The sequence below is a fragment of the Sus scrofa genome, chromosome 4 (genome assembly GCF_000003025.6).
Source record: "Sus scrofa isolate TJ Tabasco breed Duroc chromosome 4, Sscrofa11.1, whole genome shotgun sequence".
Taxonomy (NCBI): Eukaryota; Metazoa; Chordata; class Mammalia; order Artiodactyla; family Suidae; genus Sus; species Sus scrofa.
In genome coordinates, this window is record NC_010446.5 from 117776071 (window position 1) to 117796244 (window position 20174).

Here is a 20174-nt window from a genome sequence, read left to right on the forward strand (position 1 = left end):
CCCACTGAGCAAGGCCAGGGATCGAACCACAACCTCATGGCTCCTAGTCGGATTTGTTAACCACTGAGCCACGACGGGAACTCCTAGACTTTTCATATTATGCCATCTGTTTTTAAATATGTCCACCAATCTGTTTTCCTCTCTAAAATTTTGGAAATTCCTATGTGAACTAGAACAGCAATATTAATACTTTCTTTCTTTAATGTTCTATAAAAATCCCCTTTTAATTACCTGGGGGGAAAAAACGGTTAATGGAAAAAAATGAACCATCGAAAGGATTATGTCAGCAAACATTTTAACACAATAGCCACATATTAAATTTATGGATTCAAACAAACAATTATTAAGGCACCAGCTGCTGTATGCCAGGCAATATGCTGCATGCTCAACTAAATCCGAAAGAAGCAACATGGTATATTACATACATGCTAAACATGAAAATAAGTTACAAATAAAAAGATCTGTTAAAACAAAGTCAAATTATTGATCAAACTCAAACATAAAACAATGAGAACATGAAACAACTCAATGAAATCCACTCAATCTCCTCATATTTCAAAAATCATAGTATTTTCACGAGTTTTTTTTTTTTCAAAATACGGACACAAGTACATTTTAATGTTATCTATAAATTTGTACCAACTACAAAAGCAGCTCTTTATACTTTACGCGCTGACCACAATCCACAGACTATCTACTTTTAGAGCCCTTTAAAAATGTAAGGACTGGAGTTCCTGTCATGGCTCAGTGGTTAAATACACCCAACTAGGATCCATGAGGATGTGGGTTCCATCCCTGACCTCACTCAGTGGGTTAACGATCCGGCATCGCCATGAGCTATGGTGCAGGCGGCAGCTGCAGATCCAAGTCGACCCCTAGTCTGGGAACCTCCACATGCTGCAGGTGCGGCCCTAACATGAAAAAAGAGAGAGAGAGAGAGAAATGATCTTCTTCTTAGTGGAGCTTGGCCCATATCTCCTAGATCAGATCACAGGGAGTTGAGTTCTCCCCCAAGGGATCAAAACTAATACAAAGTGAATGATAACAGAGAAAAATCCTATATCCTATAAGCCTTGTCCGAATTTTCCTCCTTGCCACAGCCAGGCCCCCCTCCTCCAGATCAGCTTGCCCTCGTCTTACAGCAGCAATGCTGTTTGACCAAGGACATACCCTGGCACTGGAATGAAAATTTTCAGGAATGGCAAACATTTTGTTTACCTGGGGCTTTATATGATTGGGTTGATGTACACAAATTCTTCAACACTGTCTCTTTCAAAACATTAAACATGTCCCTCTCAAAAAAAAAAAAAAAAAAAACTATCACATAGGAAAGCACCATGAAGAAACGATACCATCCATTGGAGACAATGATGACTAAAGTACCTTTAGAGGAACATTTGGCTCATCCTTTGAGATCGTTCATGGAAGAGCTTTACCATGCAAGAAAAGAAAGGCACAGTGTGCAGACACAGGACTCTATTTTGTAAATGAGCCCTGTAGATATTTTCTCAAGTTCTGCCCTAATATCAGGAGAACTCCATGCCTCCAGATTGGAGGGCTGCCTTTTCCTCACACCTGCCTGCTCTACAGTGCGGTGTGCCAGCCACGACCTTCACAGAGACTGCTTGCTAGGTCATACCTCACCCCTGGCTTTCAGTGAGCTCTCTGCTCTACTACAGATTCTTGTTGCCTTTCACGAAAAGCTCAGAGATTACAAAAATACCGTGTACAATAGAAAGGTAGAAACTGGTAAAAGAAATGAATATAGTCTTAAATATAGAGGGGAAGATGTCACAGAAGGAATACTTAAGACATCTGGATTATTTGCCTTCTCTGCAGCAAGGCTACATGTGGCCCGTGACCAATTATATGTCACTACCCACACTGTATTTTAGATTTCTCTCTGGAAACTGGAGTATATGGCCTGCTGAATCTTCTTAAAATAAGTAGACACAGCCATCCCTCTATATAATAGCAACAACTATAGTAATATTTATTGGTCACTTGCTACATTGCATCATTTCTCAAAGCAGTAAAACAATGCCAGAGAGGTCCAGTTTGACCAGACAGAGTGGCTCGCAAACCAGGGCCCTGGGCAAAGATGAAGTATAATGAGTCTGCTGTGTCTCTCTTTTACTAAGTGAACATAAGCCTGGAGCCAGAAAGGGCCTGGCTTACCACACCAGCTAATACCTCCTAGTTCAGATCTGAGAACTGACTGCTCTCACAGCAAGTGTTCTAGATGGGGAGAAATCTAGAACCCTCTCACTGAGTGTAACAACATATGGAAACCTCTATTCTCATTACAAGGCCATAACAAGTTCCATGGTTCAAAAGTTAAATAATTCTCTGGTTGAACAGGCCAATAATTTTAAAAATTTTAGAAATAAAATCTAAACTAAATTTCAGTCTAAATTACCTTTTATTATTATATTACCATATTATATTTCATCCTCTTTTAACAGACTGGTTCAGAGTCTCCTGAAGGGCTTATTAAAACAAAGATTGTTGGCCTCACCCCTGGAGTTTCTGATCAGCAGGGAAGGGCTTGAGAGTTTGCATTTCTAACAAGTTCCTCAGTAGTAATGCTGATGCTGCGGTCCAAGGCCCACAACTGAAATCCACTATGCTAAGATAGTGCTAAATTTTGGGAAAGAGCTACATGAAAATGTAGGAAATGTTCTATGTGGATCCTAAAATACTGTCCATCTGGTCAAGTAGCCCCAAGACATTTAAATTATTTTAGGAACTCCAAATCGTCATTCCATTGACTTTTTTAATTTTAATTTTAATTTATTTATTTTTGCTTTTTAGGGTCACACCCACAGCATATAGAAATTCCCAGGCTAGGGGTGGAATCGGAGCTATAGCTGCAGGCCTACGCCACTGCCACAGCAATGTGGGATCCAAGACACATCTGGACCTACACCACAGCTCACGGCAACAGCGGGATCGAACCTGCATCCTCATGGATACTAGTTAGGTTCGTTTCCACTGTGCCACCACAGGAACTCCACGCCATTTGACTTTTAAAACACGTTATTAAAAAACAGAAACATTTCCCAGATTCCTCGGGGAACTTTCTTACAGTCTTTAAGTTCTTGCGTTCCAGGTGGTAACACCTAAGGGAAGAGTTCCTTTAATGATTCAGTAACTAAGCCACCTTAAATGGCATTATTCCAGAGGTTCCAAATTCAGGTGCTCTCAGGACCCAAGAATTTGGAGTGGGTCACTTGGCAAACTAGAGAAGCATGCCCTATCCAAAGCAGACCTAGCTCCCACCTGCTGTTCCCTCCCAGGAATCTGGACCCATGATCAGATACTGCAATATTTAGAAGCCAGAAATCCATAATTAATGAAAGTTTTCATAAATTGCAGATATTGCCAGGAATTCAAAATTGTTAAACAGTATTCATGCCCGAAAAACATGTCTGTGGACTGAACGCAGCCCACAGGCAATCAGTTTGCTGAATCTGAGCCCTGGGACACTGTGGCTGAAGTTCAGGCAGCATGAACTGAGCAGCTGTTGCATATCAAGCACAGCGCAGAGCCACATGGTAACAAGGGGAGCAAACCCCAGTCTCTAGCCTCCTAAGTGCTCACACTCTAATGACTATTTCCTGCTAAACAAGGAGGAAACATTGGCCAAGGCTTATTTCAAACAGAAAAGAACTACCTAGAGGTGCAAACACAGCACAGCAACGACAACGGAATGATCTTAATTACAGGCACAATAGCGTTTCATTTAACAAGATTTTTTTTTTAAAGTAGCTAAAAGATGGGATTTAGTATTGAATACCTATCAATTAACATAATCAAAACTATGAAACTTCCAGACCTGTATTGCTTCCCTGAGTGAGAGTTAAAGTTCCACCACTCTTACATGTAAATCATGACAAGCAAGTGTGTCATATAAATGTAACATAACATAAATGTTTGTGGTACTTGTAAACCAAAGTACAATGACTGCTATGATAGAAAAATACATACAGACCCCAGAGAGACATTAGCTATCTCAGAAAGGAAAGCTAGGTGAAAGGTGGCATTCTAGTGGGATCACTCGCTGTGAAAAACAAGCCGCAACAACTCAGAGAGAAAATGATGACATGCTACACAAATCACAAATGCCCCAGGCTATCCTTGGATTATGACGACAGACACAAATCATGCACTTGTTCGGTTTAGGTCAGGACACTACAGACTACTTAATCATTCAAAATCAAAAGGTGATGCAATTAAGCTCAAAGCCAAAAAACAAAAACAAAAGACTTAATGGCCAAATAACAAAACAACTTTTGGGCAGCCTTTCAGTAAAGTTGTTGGCCATGCTTAAAAGTAGCATCTTCAAGTCATTTGGTTAGAATGTAGTACTTAATTAAGCTGTGTGAATCAGCCTGATTGGCTAAGGAAGACATTAGTGCAGCCTGGATAATGTGCCCTTTAATAAAAAATAGAGCCCATGCACGTCCCTAAACAAGCAAGCTCTGCCAGTGATGGTGGTCAGATTAAAAAGATTACAGCACAGGGACCATGGTGACCAAGGCATCATTCTCTTACAGGTGACTAGGCTAGCCCAGTAATGGCCGCAGCAATCAGCGTCTCCATAGCAATCAGTAGTCATCTCATTGCAAAAGCGATAAAATGAACAGGTCTTCCTGTGAGCAGCCAGGACCTCTATGTTTTACCTCCAACTTTCCCAGGAAAGGGATATTCTTGAAAATTTTCTTTGGCTGTACAAAACAAAATATGGTTTATGTTTTTATTTAGAGCTAAAACAAAACAGGTTGAATAGTTTCTTTAAAAAGAAAAAGGCGTCTCTTCATGGTCCATTACCTTCCAAACCTAGTATGTTTCATTAATGAAATGGCTCCTTTGATTAAAGTAGAAGTGAAAATGTCAGAGAAAAGTTGCTCATAAAGATTATTTGATCATACTGATAATATACTTGAAGGCATTTAGGGATTCTCTATAAGAGATTTAGAGGGGTTTTCTTGCCTGAGGATTTTGAATAGGCATAAGGGCTCCATGCCTTTCCAAACTCTATATATACTCTCTCCCATGAGAATTAATGCTGTTTTAACACCCTGATACCTTTTTAAACTGCATAAACTCTCTCTAGAATGAAGCTTACTTTTCTTCCCCCTAAAGCCCATGAACCTGTAACAGAAGATAACCTCATGAAGAAATCGTCACATGTTTTTGTGGTTTTAATAAGAGGGTGGGCTGATCATTGTGTCAAAATAGTTCCTGTAACCACACCACCTGACACTATGGCAGATAGGATTACTGCACTGATTCATTCAGCAACAGGACATTCCCGGAACCCTACCATCTGCCAGGTACTTTCAGTGCTTCAATACAATCGTCCATTTCACCATGCCCACCCCCTCTTCTCCTTTTATCCTGAGAGGGCCAAGCGGGACGTTTTGTACATTTAAAATTACACTTCTGTCAATATTCTTTTAACTCTTCTTAAAATAGACCCCAAGATTACCATAATGGTCCTGTTGATTCATAAGAGCAGGTATTAAAAGAAAAAATCACTGCCCTAGAAAACATCCCCTTTTTTCAGCAATGCTCTTAGATCTTCCTCTCCTCTCCCCACCCCTGGCTAGGGTTTTATTTCCCTCTGAGGAAAAGCGAAATCAACAATTAAAACTGTACTGATTATTTTAGGAAAAGCCAGTTCAATCATATTATGCTTATAAAACTTTTAAATTAGTGAATCAGTAACTGAAAGATTTTCTTAACTGATTAACTTCAAAAAGGTATTCTGCTTTTCAAAATACCACTACTTTGTCTTTTATTAATAATCTTCTCTTTTAGAAGCTCTTATATTCTAGCCCAGTGTTCTTAGCATTGTTTGTGCCAAAAATCCCTTTGAGAATCTACTAGAAAGTTATGAATCCTTCAGAAGAAAAATGGAAATATATACAAAATCTTATATATAATTTCAGGAGTTTATGGATTCTTGAAATACCAGATTAACAATTATCAATCATTGGCATTTTAAATTAAATAACATACACAATTTTGCAAACTGTTCTCATTTCATTAAATCTTTCTTTGACTGATTCCCTAATTATGGTAACTATTGAGCAGAAATTATACAACATATTATTGTATAATTCTTTTTTCAATTGTATAATTCTTAATATTCACACTTTTTAAAGTACAGTTTAAAATAAGAAACAAGGTTTCATGGATGATACAGTGGTTTCTGGTTTTGGTTTCTTAATCTAAGCAGACTTTGATAATTTTCCATTTTAATTCACATGATTAAAACAAAGGCCACTAGGAATAGAACACACACACACAAATAGCAATAACCATCAACTTGAAAAAAAAACTTTTTGACATAAAAAACAAGAGGTGTTCCCATCCTGGCTCAGTGGTAACGAACCTGACTAGCATCCATGAGGACACGGGTTCAATCCCTGGTCTCACTCAGTGGGTTAAGGATCCGGTATTGCCACGAGCTATGCTGTAGATCGCAGACACAGCTCGGACCCTGTGTTGCTGAGCTGTGGCATAGCCGGCAGCTGAAGCTCTGATTCAACCCCTAGCCTGGGAACTTCCATATGCTGTGGATGTAGCCCTAAAAAGACCAAAAAGAAAAAAAAAAAAGAAATTTGGGTTTGGAATAGAATGTACTGCAAATATTACCTATCTACATAAGATATCAAATGGGGGGGGATCATGAAAGCTTTATTGGAAGAAATAAAAATTTCCCAAGTAGAAAATAAAATGTACCTAAGAGAGTTAGGAAAACATTCAGAAGAATTCTAAGAAGCTGTTATTTGTTAAAACTGTGCCAATTACTCAAAGAGATAAAAGAGTTTGAGCACCAAGTAAGTGCCATCAGTTTGAGTATTTAAGATGTCATGAGAGCAGTTTCAGTAGAGTAATGAAGACAAAGCTGGGATAGCAAATGATTAAGACATCAGTGTGTAGTGAGAATATAAACATGCAAAGGGCAGGCCATTCTGAACCCTCTAGAGGCAAGAGGATAAAAGAGGATCTGTAAGTTGTGGGGATCGTGATTAGGTAAACAGAAGTTTCCGTGCTATGACCAAGCTCAGTGACCTCGCGCTGGGCACTTGAAGACCAAATCATAAGGCATGCCTCCATCTTCTAAGAGCTCATAGTCTAGTGAGAAAGACAGATGCAATGGAAAATTGCAAGCTATAATTGAAATTATAATTTCAATTAGAATTGTAACTCATCAATAATAGAAATCTGCACACAAAATAATGGGAACACAAAGGAGGCATCTCTAACCTTGCCCAGCAGCACAAGGAGATGTTTACTAGACATGGCAGTGCCTGAACAAGGTCTTAAAGAATGAGGAGTTATCAAACCAGCGGGGAAAGGCATTCCAGTCAGATTGGAGGTCACACGCAATTGTGTGCAGCAGCAACATGGTTCAAGGTAAAGCACAAGGCTGGGAGTGGCAAGGGTACTGCAATCTTCAGTAAATCATTAAGTGGGTGCATGATATTACCCTCTGGGAAGATGCCAAGGGTGGGAGCTGTCAAGGTGAGCAAGACAAAAGGCATGGAAGTAAGGGGTCAAAGGTCTTGCCAAAATGAGTGACCATGGGCTGCAGACAAGAGACATCAGAAGGGAGCTGATAGCCTAAAAGAATAGGTAGATTGAAGGTCTGGAGATTACATGGGTGGGAGGTGTCTATCAGGAGGGTACATTCAAAATCGGAAAGCCTGCAGTCTGCGTTCCTGGAAGCAAAGTAGCCCACGTGCCAGAACAGTCCCTGAAGCAAAAGAGGCAGAGGAGCTCTGAGGCCACTATGGGAGAATAAGGTGAAGTTCGTCAGGTGGTGGTGTGGGTGAAGGCAGAAGATGAATAAACCAGAGGCTGCAGCTACTAGTGAGAGTGGAGAGAAAAGCATGAAGGATGCAGTCAAGGGCCCAGATATCTGGCTCAGTCCTAGGGCAAGTCCTCTGCCTCTCTTGGGACTCCCTTTCTGCACCATGAGATCAGGAGGCTGGACTAATTATCACTTAGAGCATATAACAGTCCTAAAATTATATCAGCTTTCTCATATGGAAATGATGGCTGTGAGCTGAGAAGGTGTTCACGAACTTTGTTGGAGAACTGTCTTTACTGTACTTCCTATCAGAATTCACATATATTACCTTAGCAACTCTATATTATATAGGACTTCAAAATTTACAAAGTTCTCTTAGATGTATTTTCTAACCTCTATACATATGTGATCCTAACCACCTCTCTGTGATTCTACAATCCCTATTTCAGAGGTGAAGAAACTGAGATTCCACAAGGCTGAAGCTACTGCAGCTCTGAACTGGTAAAGTCTTTTTCTCCTAATAAAAAGATCTTACTTGATATGCTTTATCAGGATAACCTATAACTTAATAGCATTTAAAATTCATTCCCTCAGCAAGTAACAAGGGCCCCACTAATCGCACTAAAGCTAAAAACGTCACTCAATCCAGGCACCCAACAGATTACCTGATCATTGAAATGAACCAAGAGGACGGCCTGAACTTTACGAAATTTTTATAATGTCGAAAGAAAGCTTTGTAAATGAAAACAAATCAAAAAAAGTTCTTAAAAAAATAAAAATAAATTTTAAAAAAAGGAGTTCCCATCGTGGCTCAGTGGTTAATGAACCCAGCTAGTATCCATCAGGACACGGGTTCGATCCCTGGCCTCGCTCAGTGGGTTAAGGATTCGGCATTGCCGTGAGCTGTGGTGTAGGTCGCAGATGCAGCTCGGATCTGGTGTTGCTTAGGCCGGCAGCTACAGCTCCAATTGGACCCCTGGCCTGGGAACCTCCATATGCCACGGTGCAGCCCTCAAAAGACCAAAGACAAAAAAAAAAAGTTCTTGTACGTACTTACCCATACTGTTTGGTATAGAATGTGTAGGAAAATCATCTTTAATTCAATCCACCTACTCTTATTAATTGTTCTATATTAACACTGAGTCAGACTGAAGCTTTGTTTTTGTAATAATGATTCCTTTCTCTTTGATCATGCCAGATAGTGACAGGTCCCACACTGCTGATTTTAATACTTGGTTCACATCAACTACATACTAACAGGACTAATGAAGAAAGCAAAGAAATTCCTAGATCCTCAAAGGGAAGAAATGAATTTCGATTATTTATGAATATCCTTTCCTTGTTAATTCATCCATTAAAAGTCCATTTAATATTTTTACTAAATCCTTTTGGGGATATTATTTGCTTCCTTGGTGATTATAAAAATTTCAACTTTATTTTTTAAGCTATAGGCAACAGCTTCCTTTCTGAAAAACATAAATCGGTTTAGTTAAAGGAACTGCATACTCTGTTTTTTCAAGTCATACAACACTTCAGAAAATAATTTCTTAAAAAGTTGATTACTCACAACCTTGTAAATCAACTATACTTCAATAAAACTTTTAAAATGAAAAAAGGTAACTACAATAGATTTTATATAATTTTTTTTTTTTTTTGGCTTTTTAGGGCTTCACCCACAGCATATGGAAGTTCCCAGGCTAGAGGTCAAATCAGAGTTACAGCTGCCAGCCTACACCACAGCCACAGCAACACTGGATCCAAGCAGCATCTTGCCGCAGCTCACGGCAATGCCAGATCCCCAACCCACTGAGCGAGGCCAGGATTGAACCGCATTCTCATGGACTCTTCACTGAGCCACAAAGGGAACTCCCTAATTCAATTTTTGACTTTAAAAAATCTCTCTTTGGTATCGTTCCATGTCTATTTGGCATCTAAAATCAATGGCAAAAACTTACTTAAGAAATCATATTTTACAGGAAATTCTCCATGACAGACTACCTTTACATTTAAGTACAATAAAAATCAATCAAATCAAAAAAATTATCACTAAGCAGTGAAAATGTACGAGGCACTGCACTGTGTCACACCAGTAACATTTTACCCAGCAAAAAGACGAACTCTCCAAGCATTATAGTGCAGTGGTTATCCTTAAGAGCATGCTCTGCAGTCTTCACCTTCCAAACTGGAACATCATATGTAAGGTCCTCACCCAGAAAACTGGGAGAAAAAGGTCCATATTTCTGTGATGAAGTAAGTTTACCAAAACTAGGGGTATAGGAGCCATGTTTCCTCAGATATGCTTAGGATTTAAAAGGACCAAAAAAAAAAAAAAAAAAAAAAAGCCTCATATAAAATAAAAAATACAGATGAATATGGAGTGTATGACCAAATTCTGTCTTAACAGGTACAGTCTACGCTCTGTCACTACTAGTTGATCAGTCTCACTTGGCTGTTAACTCTACAGAGAAGAGATTCAAGAAATAGGCAAAAAATGCCATGTTGATCAGAGAGAAAAAGCTTATGCTCCCGAGCTCCTGCTGCGCAGTGATGAGCCAGCCCCTCCATTGCTGGGTAACAGTGTCCAGAAGCAGACCTGAAGGTTTCAGAAAAGCCACCCTAGGAGGGAATTTGATAGACTCGTTAACTGCAACCTGAAAGGATTCGTGCCTTCTTTCTTAGATCACTATTCCAATGACTTCATTCAGCTCATATTCCACTGACTCTGAAAAATGAAAGAGGTTAACATGTCCTTTGTGGGATAATCAGGTAGCTCAATTTCAACTTCTAGGTGAAATACTTATACATTTCCAAAGATTAAGATCACCTAACTAAATGGTGTGTGGACAGCAATCCTGTTGGTTAAGCTGATTTCACAGTTCAAATTTTAATATGAAAATATAAACATCAGCACAATACTCACTTTCAGTTTCTTGTTTAGTTTACAGCAGTATCTGTACACCATTGCCAAGTTCAGAGGTCCAAAATCTGCATAGAAACTGAGATTTTTTTTTAAAGTAATATTTAGTAAAAATATAATTTTCAGCAATACCAATGCTTATATTTATTTTCATTAAAGTTACAATCAAGTTTCAATTACCTTAGGAGTAGGGGTCAGTATATAACTGATTCATACTAATCCAAATAACGAATGGTTTCACCCCGCCAGTGCCCTCCAGTTATTATAGCCAGTCTCTCCTAACAGGGAACTAGTTGGCCAGCTTTGAGTTCCACCTCCTTTTATCTCCCTGCCAGGACATTAAGTAAAAAGGATTAAAAAGCCCACAGTGAAAAAAACCAACATGAACAAAACAAGCATGTGGCCTCCACTTCCTGGTTTTATTTATCACCTATTTTTAGTCATAAAACTCATGGACTCTATTGGTTATAATTCCAACTATTCCACTCAAACCTTGCTGTCAATTCTCAAGCATCTTAAATACAGAGGTCTTTTTATCAGTTTCGTTTTCCTTGAACTTTCCCTATAGATGCTCTGGCTTGTCTCCCTTTCATCTCCAGGATACAGTCACCAGTCTGCAGATCAACTGCTGTCATGAATTAAATGATAACACTATAGAAAAGAGACGGCTCCTAACCTAAGATCCAGCATCAGTCTTTTCCATCTTCCACCATCTGGACTTCCTATCTATGGGTCCTTCCATCACCTGGAACTCAGGATGTCTAAAACTCAACCCAGGGAGTTCCTGTTGTGGCCCAGTGGTAATGAACCCAATAAGTATCCATGAGGCTGTAGGTTCAATCCCTGGCCTTGCTCAGTGGGTTAAGGATCCAGTGTTGCCATGAGCTGTGGTGTAGGTCACAGACGTGGCTTGGATCCAGTGTTGCTGTGGCTGTGGCGTAGGCCGGCAGCTACAGCTCCAATTCGACCCCTAGCCTGGTAACTTGCATATACTGCAGGTGCAGCTCAAAAAAAAAAAGGCAAAAAATAAAAATAAAAAAAAAAACCTCGGAGTTCCCATCGTGGCTCAGTGGTTAACAAATCCGACTAGGAACCATGCAGTTTCGGGTTCGATCCCTGGCTTTGCTCAGTGGGTTAAGGATCCGGCGTTGCTGTGAGCTGTGGTATAGGTTGCAGACGCAGCTCGGATCCCCTGTTGCTGTGGCTCTGGCATAGGCTGGTAGCTACAGCTCCAATTCGACCCCTAGCCTGGGAACCTCCATATGCCACAGGACTGGCCTTAGAAATGGCAAAAAGACCAAAAAAAAAAATAAATAAATAAATAATAAATAAAAAAATAAAAAAACTCTATCCATCTTTCCTTCAAATCCACCCTCCAGACAGACTGAAAACATTTTGCTTTTCTCAGTCACTCAGATATGAAACCCCCAATCACAATAGGGCAACAAATAAATACTAATGTAATTCTTGTATATCAAATAAGCTACTTTTCTAAGTCATCCCTTCCTTTTCCATTCCTACTTAGGCGACAAAAGTCCAGGTCTTCTTCATCTCACTTGTTTGTTTGTTTGTTGTTTGTTTGTTTTAGGGCCGCACCCAAGTCACATGGAAGTTTCCAGGTCACAGGTCTAATCAGAACTGCAGCTGTAGGCCTATGCCACAACCATAGCAACACCGGATCTGAGCCACTTCTGCAACCTGAGCTGCAGTTCACAGCAAGGCCAGGGATCAAACCCTCATCCTCATGGATACTAGCTGGATTCTTAACCCTGAGCCATGGAATCTCATCTCATTCTTGTGCTTTTTGTCTCTTTTGCTATCCTGTATTCCACTCTAGATATCTTCATTCTCACTTCTCACATATCCTCCCACTGTATGTTAGGCTCTTTACTCCCTTTGAATAATTCCTTGGCTCAGAAATCCAAGCCCTAGCCATCGCACCCTTAGCTTCCAGGCAGGCCTTCTCTCCTAACAGGTCCCATGTGGAATCTTCATTCCAACAAGCATGTCCATTTCCCATCCCCAAACACTCCCCGCATGCTCTTATCCAAGCCTCTGCTCACACTGGTCTCCTTGCTTGCAGTGCCTTCCTTTTCCCCTTTTGCTGCACTCTCCAACAGGGCAGCCACCAGCCACATGTGGCTATTTAAATTTAAATTAATTGAGGTTAAATAAATTAAAAATTCAGTTCTCCCATAATATTAGCCCATTGCAAGAGTTCAAAAGCCACATGTGGCTACCAAATTGGACAGTGCAGATAAGGGACATTTCCATCACTCCAGAAAATGTTCTTTGTTGACAACACTGACCAAGATTTTTAAAATGAAGTAAAAACAAAAATAACTATTAAACAATATAAATAGAGAAATTATTTGAATTAACTAGGGAAATAATCAAGTATCATGAGGCAGGTACCAACTAACAACAATGTCCTCCCCTTTCGGGGGCCCACATATTTCCCAGCAGTGAGACTGGGCCTTGGTAACTCCTGTCCCCTTTCGTTCAAGGGGATCATATTTCCAAAAAGCCAGTTTGGGACCCAGAAGAGAGAGGATGGAAAAATAGAAGCGGATATACTCCTCACTCCCCTTTACTGCCCCTCAAAGAGACAAGCTGCGAGTTGCTATGAGAGCATCGCATGGCTACAGTGAAAAAGGCATACTTCCGTCTTGGCCACAGCCCCAGGTTAAGAGTAGAAGAAAAACAAGCAATCTTAACCCACATAATATGGTGAAGCTCAGTGGACCAGGTTTTATATCCTACAAAAGGGAGGGATGGCTTTCACGTCACACTAAGAAAGTCAGTCAAAAATTCTGTACAGCTGAGAGCAATTTCGTGTAAGTCTTCAAAGGTCAGAATTGTCACAGACAAATATAAAGCCAATAAACTCTACCTTAAGGTCATTTTATAGATTTATACATTTCATTACAATGCTTACAGTTCTAAGAGTATACATGTATTTTAATAGTATAGTTTATATATACATATAGATGCATATATATATAGTTTTCTAACAAGCTAAATACATTTCTGAAAGTGTTAAGAGCATTGAAAATAAGGGTCGTAGTTCTCACACCACGCTAGGTTATCACTGACTTAGGCATAATAAATGCCACAAACAAAGAAGATATCTTCCAACAATGTGCTTCTTCCCTCACTAGAGGTGAGGAAAATGAAAACACATTTATAAGCCAGACTATTAGCTGGAGAGAAATGTTAAAATACAAAAATCAATTGATAACAATTGAAATAAGTCAAATATGATAAAATGTATAAAATATGTGCTTGGGTAGCTAGGAGAATGAAAGAATTGGACTCCGGGTAGAAGAGGAGAAATGAAAGGTCATCAACCTGGGGACAGTGAAAAGGCAGGGGGGGGGAAATGGCAGAGATAAGCCCTGTAGACACAAGAAAGAAACCTGAAGGCTGAGGGCTCCTAAGCCTGAGGTTGATGACACATGGTCGTGTCTTCTGCATTTGGGCAAGTCCCAGGAAGAGGCCTCCAGAGCCACAGCCAAGCAAGCCCCCGCAACCCCATTTTCTAGGGTCAGGCAGGAAGGGAGAATCTGGTCTTATTGGGACAAGGGAAACGTGGATATATTATTTTATTATTATTAAAATGAGTGCACAAATGAACAAATGAATAAATCTCCCTTATCTGTATATAAATTTCCCCTTGTAAGGTTGGCAAATTACGGGTCAATAACGACTGAAACTCACGAATTATCAAGTGAAAAGCAGTCAACCTCTTTTTATTCAGTAAGTATACATAGCTGAAATCAAATTCTTCCCTGTTTTGATAGGAAAGAAATTACAAGAACTGGAGTCCTGCAAGTAGGGAGAAGAGGCTGAGCCTCTTCTGGGGAGGACCAAGAAATGGGAGCCCAGGGAGCAGAGAATATGTCTACTGGGGTCGCCCACTCCCTACGATGGGAAGGGAAATAGAAGTTGGGTCTAGAAACCTTTCTGTTATACCCAACATGCATAGCTCTTCTCACAAGCATTATGAGATTTATGATACATCATTATTTTGTGTTTGGTTTTCCAGCGAAGTCTAAAGTAAGTGAGTCCATTCCCACTGTTTAAAGCACTGTTGTACCTTATTCTCCATATCAGAAGTTTCATCTGGAAATGCTCAACTCCTCAGCAAAAAGATAAACTATATTCGCAGCAATACTCACTTAACAAGATATATGACCACCTACTCTCAGCAAAGCACTACAAGTTAGAGTACTAATCAGAGAGTGATGATGTTACCAAAAAATAGGATGAAAAAATTCTATAAGATCATTATAAGTCGTGCCAGCTTATCAATCAATTTTTTTACCAGCACTGCTGACATGTTTCGCCTCTTCATTCATTCATTCATTCATTCACTCAAATGTTACTGAAAGCCAGCTAACCATGAGTCCTACCCACAGGGGACTCACCACCCAATGAGAAGACAAGCAAGCATAATCACCATGTGATAAATGCTAAAATAGCACTATTTTCCAAAACTCAGTGAGACTGCGTGTGTGTGCGCACATGTACGCGTGTGCATATGTGCAAAATTTTGGTGAGATAAATCAGCACAAACCTCTGAGCTATACACTCTACATAATATTTTCCCTATTACTAGGGTATTATCAGCACCCCTCCAGTTTGCTGATAAAGATCCTGTCATGGCTGAAATTCATAATGATCACCTGTCAAAAAGGCCTCAAATGCTCAGCAAACGCTAATCTAAGATCAAAGTATGAGTCTGAGTTTTTGCTCAAGCATAACAAACCACAGACACATTAACAGCAACTTCCTAGGGAAGAGAGGCTTCGCATCTTAGGAGCTTCCCAGCTCTGTATCAGTCACCTAGAGTCTGATGAAAAATAAAGACCACTAGGAAGCAAAGTCGTTTAAGTCCCACCTTGGTCACTCAATGTCCCTGGATTAATGTCTTAGCCTCTCTGGGACTCCACATCCTCATCTTCCAAATGAAACTGCTGAATTACATGGCTTCTAAAGTTCTTTCCAGCTAGTATAGTGTAGTGTAGTTTAATACAGTATAGTATGGTGTAGAAAAGTGTAGTATAGTACAGTATAGCATAGCATAGAAAAGTGTAGTATAGTGTAGTGTAGAATAGTACAGTGTAGTATAGACAGTGTAGAATAGTGTAATGTAGTGTAACACAGTATAGCATAGGACAGTGTAGAATAGTGTAGTATATAGTACAGTATAGTATACAGTATAGTGTCATGTAGTATAGTACAGTATAGTATAGCATAGAAAAGTGTAGTATAGTGTAGTATAGAATAGTACAGTATAGTATAGTACAGTGTAGAATAGTGTAATGTAGTGTAACACAGTATAGCATAGGACAGTGTAGAATAGTGTAGTATAGTACAGTATAGTATACAGTATAGTGTCGTGTAGTATAGTACAGTATAGTATAGCATAGAACAGTATGGTGTCGTGTAGTATATATAGTACAGTATAGTGTATCATGTCACATTCCTAGCCATTATATATAATAGCTATTATATAGCACAGCCCATTATATAATATAGAAGTTATATATGCATACTCACTATGCTTTCTACATGGCTGAAGAACAAACCCACAGGCCAGAAAGCAGCTTCATAAAGCAGGAACCTTAACATCCCTACTACTACCTGCAAAAAGTGTGACATTTGTTGAGCTCACAAAGGAAAGAGGGAACCTCAGCATCGACTCTCACTCTTGCACCTTTGGTACATGACCTAGGTTTCGAGGAAAGTCCAGATACACGACACTGGGAATCTGAGGAACCCTTCTCCACTTACCACTAACCTGGAGCAAACAGCAGGGCCACCTAAGGCTTCAGCTGCTGCTTCTGTAAAATGGGTTAGTGTTGCCACTCTGCCTTAAAGCCAAAGGACAAACTAGATGACGTCAAGGAAGCTTTAGCATCTGGGTCTATAATCCTGTGACCTCCCTCTTTGCAGTAAGTTAATTAATGAAACACTCCTTTGAGTCCTAGATTAATGAAAACAAAAGAAGGCTGCTTCAGAAATGCATGGCAGATTAAAATTCACTCCCACAGGGGCAGAGCTTCTGTGCCTGGCCGCTTGTGCCTCTCACAAGCATCTTATCTTAATAAATCTATTTCTTGCTTTAAAAAAATTAATTAATTAAAATAAAATAAAATTCACTCCCACAGAAATCACCTCCTTTATTTAACGGAAGGTATTGAAGGCAAGAGGGCTCTGCAGACAGTACACACATGACTGTAATAGAAAACAGAATGGTGGAGTTCCCAGCGTGGCGCAGTGGTTAATGAATCCAACTAGGAACCATGAGGTTGTGGGTTCAGTCCCTGCCCTTGCTCAGTGGGTTAACGATCCGGCGTTGCCGTGAGCTGTGGTGTAGGTTGCAGACGCGGCTGGGATCCAGCGTTGCTGTGGCTCTGGCGTAGGCCGGCGGCTACAGCTCCGATTGACCCCTAGCCTGGGAACCTCCATATGCCGCAGAAGCAACCCAAAGAAATAGCAAAAAGACAAAAAAAAAAAAAAAAAAAAAGAAAACAGAATGGTGACCGATTCCCTGAACACAGAAGACTAACCCTCCTCACGTGTCATAAAGCAAGTGAGGCCCAGAAAGGAACACAATTACCGCAAAGCCTGGCAATGATCACATTACTTCTCTAAGCTTCTGGAATTAAAACCAAAACCCTCAAACATGTCTGTGAGACCCAGGGTGGTACGGCCCCTACCTCTCTCTCTTTGGGGCCTTATTTTGTGCCATTTCCCCCATTTTAGTACTAGTAAGCTATTTCTTTTAATTCCTGCCTCGGGCCTTTGGCACATGACCCTCCCTGGCCTAATCAACACCCTCTTAACCTTGGGTCTCAGCTGCAGTCACACTTCCTCAGAGAACTCGGCCCTTACCCTTCCCACCCCCACCTCCATCCTCACCCCTCTTCTCCCCCACCACACACACACACACACACACACACACACATCTCCACCCTACAGGCCAGGTTCCCTAGAAATATGCTTCCAAAGAACCAGAGGTCTTTCCTTCAGAGAACTTACAAGTAGTCTTACGTCTGAATATTTGCTTACTAGCTTTCCTAAGGCCCACTGGACTGCAAACCCCATGAGAACAGGGTTGGGTTAAATGGGTTCATAACACATCCCTAGCACCTGGCACAGATGTGACAAAGTAAATGAATGAAAGATTGAGATGAGGTTGGTTCATTTGCAAAAATACTACCTTCTTCCATTTAATCCTTCTAAACTATACACCAGGTTAAATGTGGGGAGAGAGATCAGATATCAGGTTTTACTAGCTTTGGGTACAAAATTGGACTAAATAGACAAAACTGACAAAAACAGCCTAGGAAAGGACAGTAAGAGGTGGAGAATGGGGAGACGGCCCACCTCTCCAATGCAGGGAGAGGCTGGGAGCACCATCCCCACAGACTCCCCACAGCCTGCATCTTCAGGACTTGATTGCTCCAAATGTGACCTGTCCCAGAAGTAACCCCCAATCTAAAAAGACTCATCCCAATTATGCATCACTCCAACTTCTTGTTGCTTAGAGCCCCTTCAATTGTATCTGAGAGTTTTACAATGTTAAAGTCATCCTAGGAGTTCCCTGGTGGCCCAGCAGGTTAAGGATCCAGCCTTGTCACTGCTGTGGCTCTGATTAGAGCTATGGCTCAGGTTCAATTCCTGGCCCAGGAACTTCTGCATACCATGGTGTGGCCAAGAAAATATCATCCTAAACCTATCCTTTTGGGTTTTCTAGAGCTGTAGGCGATCTGCTTTAGGGCATATGGAATAAAGCACGACATCTGACACCAGTGAAAGGGCCTAGCAGAACAGGAAAGGCACTATTTTACAAGCCCACCTTCACAACTTCCCAGAAGAGACCTTTTTAACTCTTTTTCTTTAACTCACGTTTAGGGAAAAATAAAAAGTTTCTAGCATTTCAGATTAATTCAGCTGCAGATCATCACTAATTTGATTACCAGGACTAATATAAATGCCATATGAATTCCACACTCTGTTAGAAGGAAGAGGAACATATAGAATAAGAAATCCTTTATACAAGGATCCCCAGTTCAGAAAATCTCCATCTGGAACATAAGTGAGAATCACAAGTAAACCAAAAAAACGAAGTCATATTGTTTCTTCTAAAGTCTGCCACAAACCCATGCCCTTTAGAGTTGTTTATAAGACATCTCAGTCTCATTCTGACTTTAGTCTTATTTTGTACCAAAGGCTAATAAAATGTGATATCTGGTTTCTATGTTCATAGTATAGTAGACTCATCAGACCTATTACAGGCAGGAGGCAGCTATTAGTAGCTGGTGCACTGATAGCAATGTCAACAGCTAATCCAACAGCAAGGAGCACCTAGAAAGTACTCGCAGTAGTTAGTCATCAAGAAAACCTGAATGAAAACCACTAAAAGATGAAAGATGTTTCGCAAACAGGCACCATCTGCATATAAGCAGAGAGCCCTTTATTCCTTAGGAGTTTCTAAAACTATTCTTGAATTACAGTGAAACTGTACAATCAATGGAATCATAATAATAGAATCTGAGTGTTACCCAAAAAAGCAAATAAATCATAATTGGTAAATTCTTTAAGAAGGGAGAAATGTGGATTCATTTGAGAAAACTTTCCATAAATTCCAAAACTGCTTTGATATTTTAAGACATGATTTTCCAACTCTTTGTACAAGCTGCCTCACTGAAATGCCACATTCCCAGACAAAACCGGGAGATGCATGACTAGCATACACACATCAAGGAGAGCGAATTTGAAATAAATCATCTTTTCTGGTTCTTAAAAGAAAATTAAATTTTATAACAAAAGAACAAGTCCAAACTAGCAAAGTCTTCAATCCATCAATTAGGACATGAACATCTTTAAGCCCAAAATATTAAATTAATACATGAAACACTTCATTCAAAAACTAGTTCACACAAATGATTTTCCATTAAGGAATTCACTGTCAATCACAAATAATTGTGATTTGGAGTTCCCATGGTGGCTCAGTGGAAACGAATCTGACTAGTATCTATGAGGACGCAGGTTCGATCTCTGGCTTCGCTCAGCGGGTTAAGGATCCAATGTTGCCATGAGCTGTGCTGTAGGTCGAAGACACAGCTCGGATCCCACATTGCTGTGAGCTGTGGTGTAGGCCAGCGGCTACATCTCTGATTCGACTCCTAGCCTGGGAACCTCCATGTGCCACGGGTGCGGCCCTAAAAAGATTCTTTACCAGATATTTCCAAGTTACTGAGGATTGGGACTATGACATGCTTTGATGGTTCTTGTTCATCATTGATTCTTTGGGGGGCCTGGAAATATTCAGCTGATTAAGGAAACCAATTTTTTTTTAATGTAAATTGAAACTAAAGCTTAAAAATTTTTTAAAGAAACAATGAATGCCACACT

At 40.2% G+C, this 20174-nt stretch overlaps 1 protein-coding gene across 20 annotated transcripts in view; it reads right to left on the reverse strand.

Annotated features, from left to right (window-relative positions):
• CDC14A (cell division cycle 14A) overlaps positions 1–20174 on the reverse strand; it is a 168720-nt gene that overhangs the window by 140222 nt on the left and 8324 nt on the right. For 6 of the 20 annotated variants that reach the window (XR_002343572.1, XM_021090132.1, XM_021090133.1 and 3 more), the window contains exons 3-4: positions 10749–10824; positions 4686–4730 (exon numbers count right to left, since the gene is read on the reverse strand). The exons of 3 other annotated variants lie outside the window; for them this stretch is intronic. Coding sequence is in view for 13 of the 17 variants with exons in the window: in XM_021090132.1 (XP_020945791.1) it covers positions 4686–4730; positions 10749–10824 (121 nt within the window). In the remaining 4 variants the exon portion in view is untranslated. Of the gene's footprint in view, positions 1–4557; positions 4731–10748; positions 10825–10925; positions 11632–20174 lie in introns of those variants that run through there. 11 more of the 20 variants (XR_002343573.1, XM_021090137.1, XM_021090134.1 and 8 more) reach the window with 5 other exon arrangements.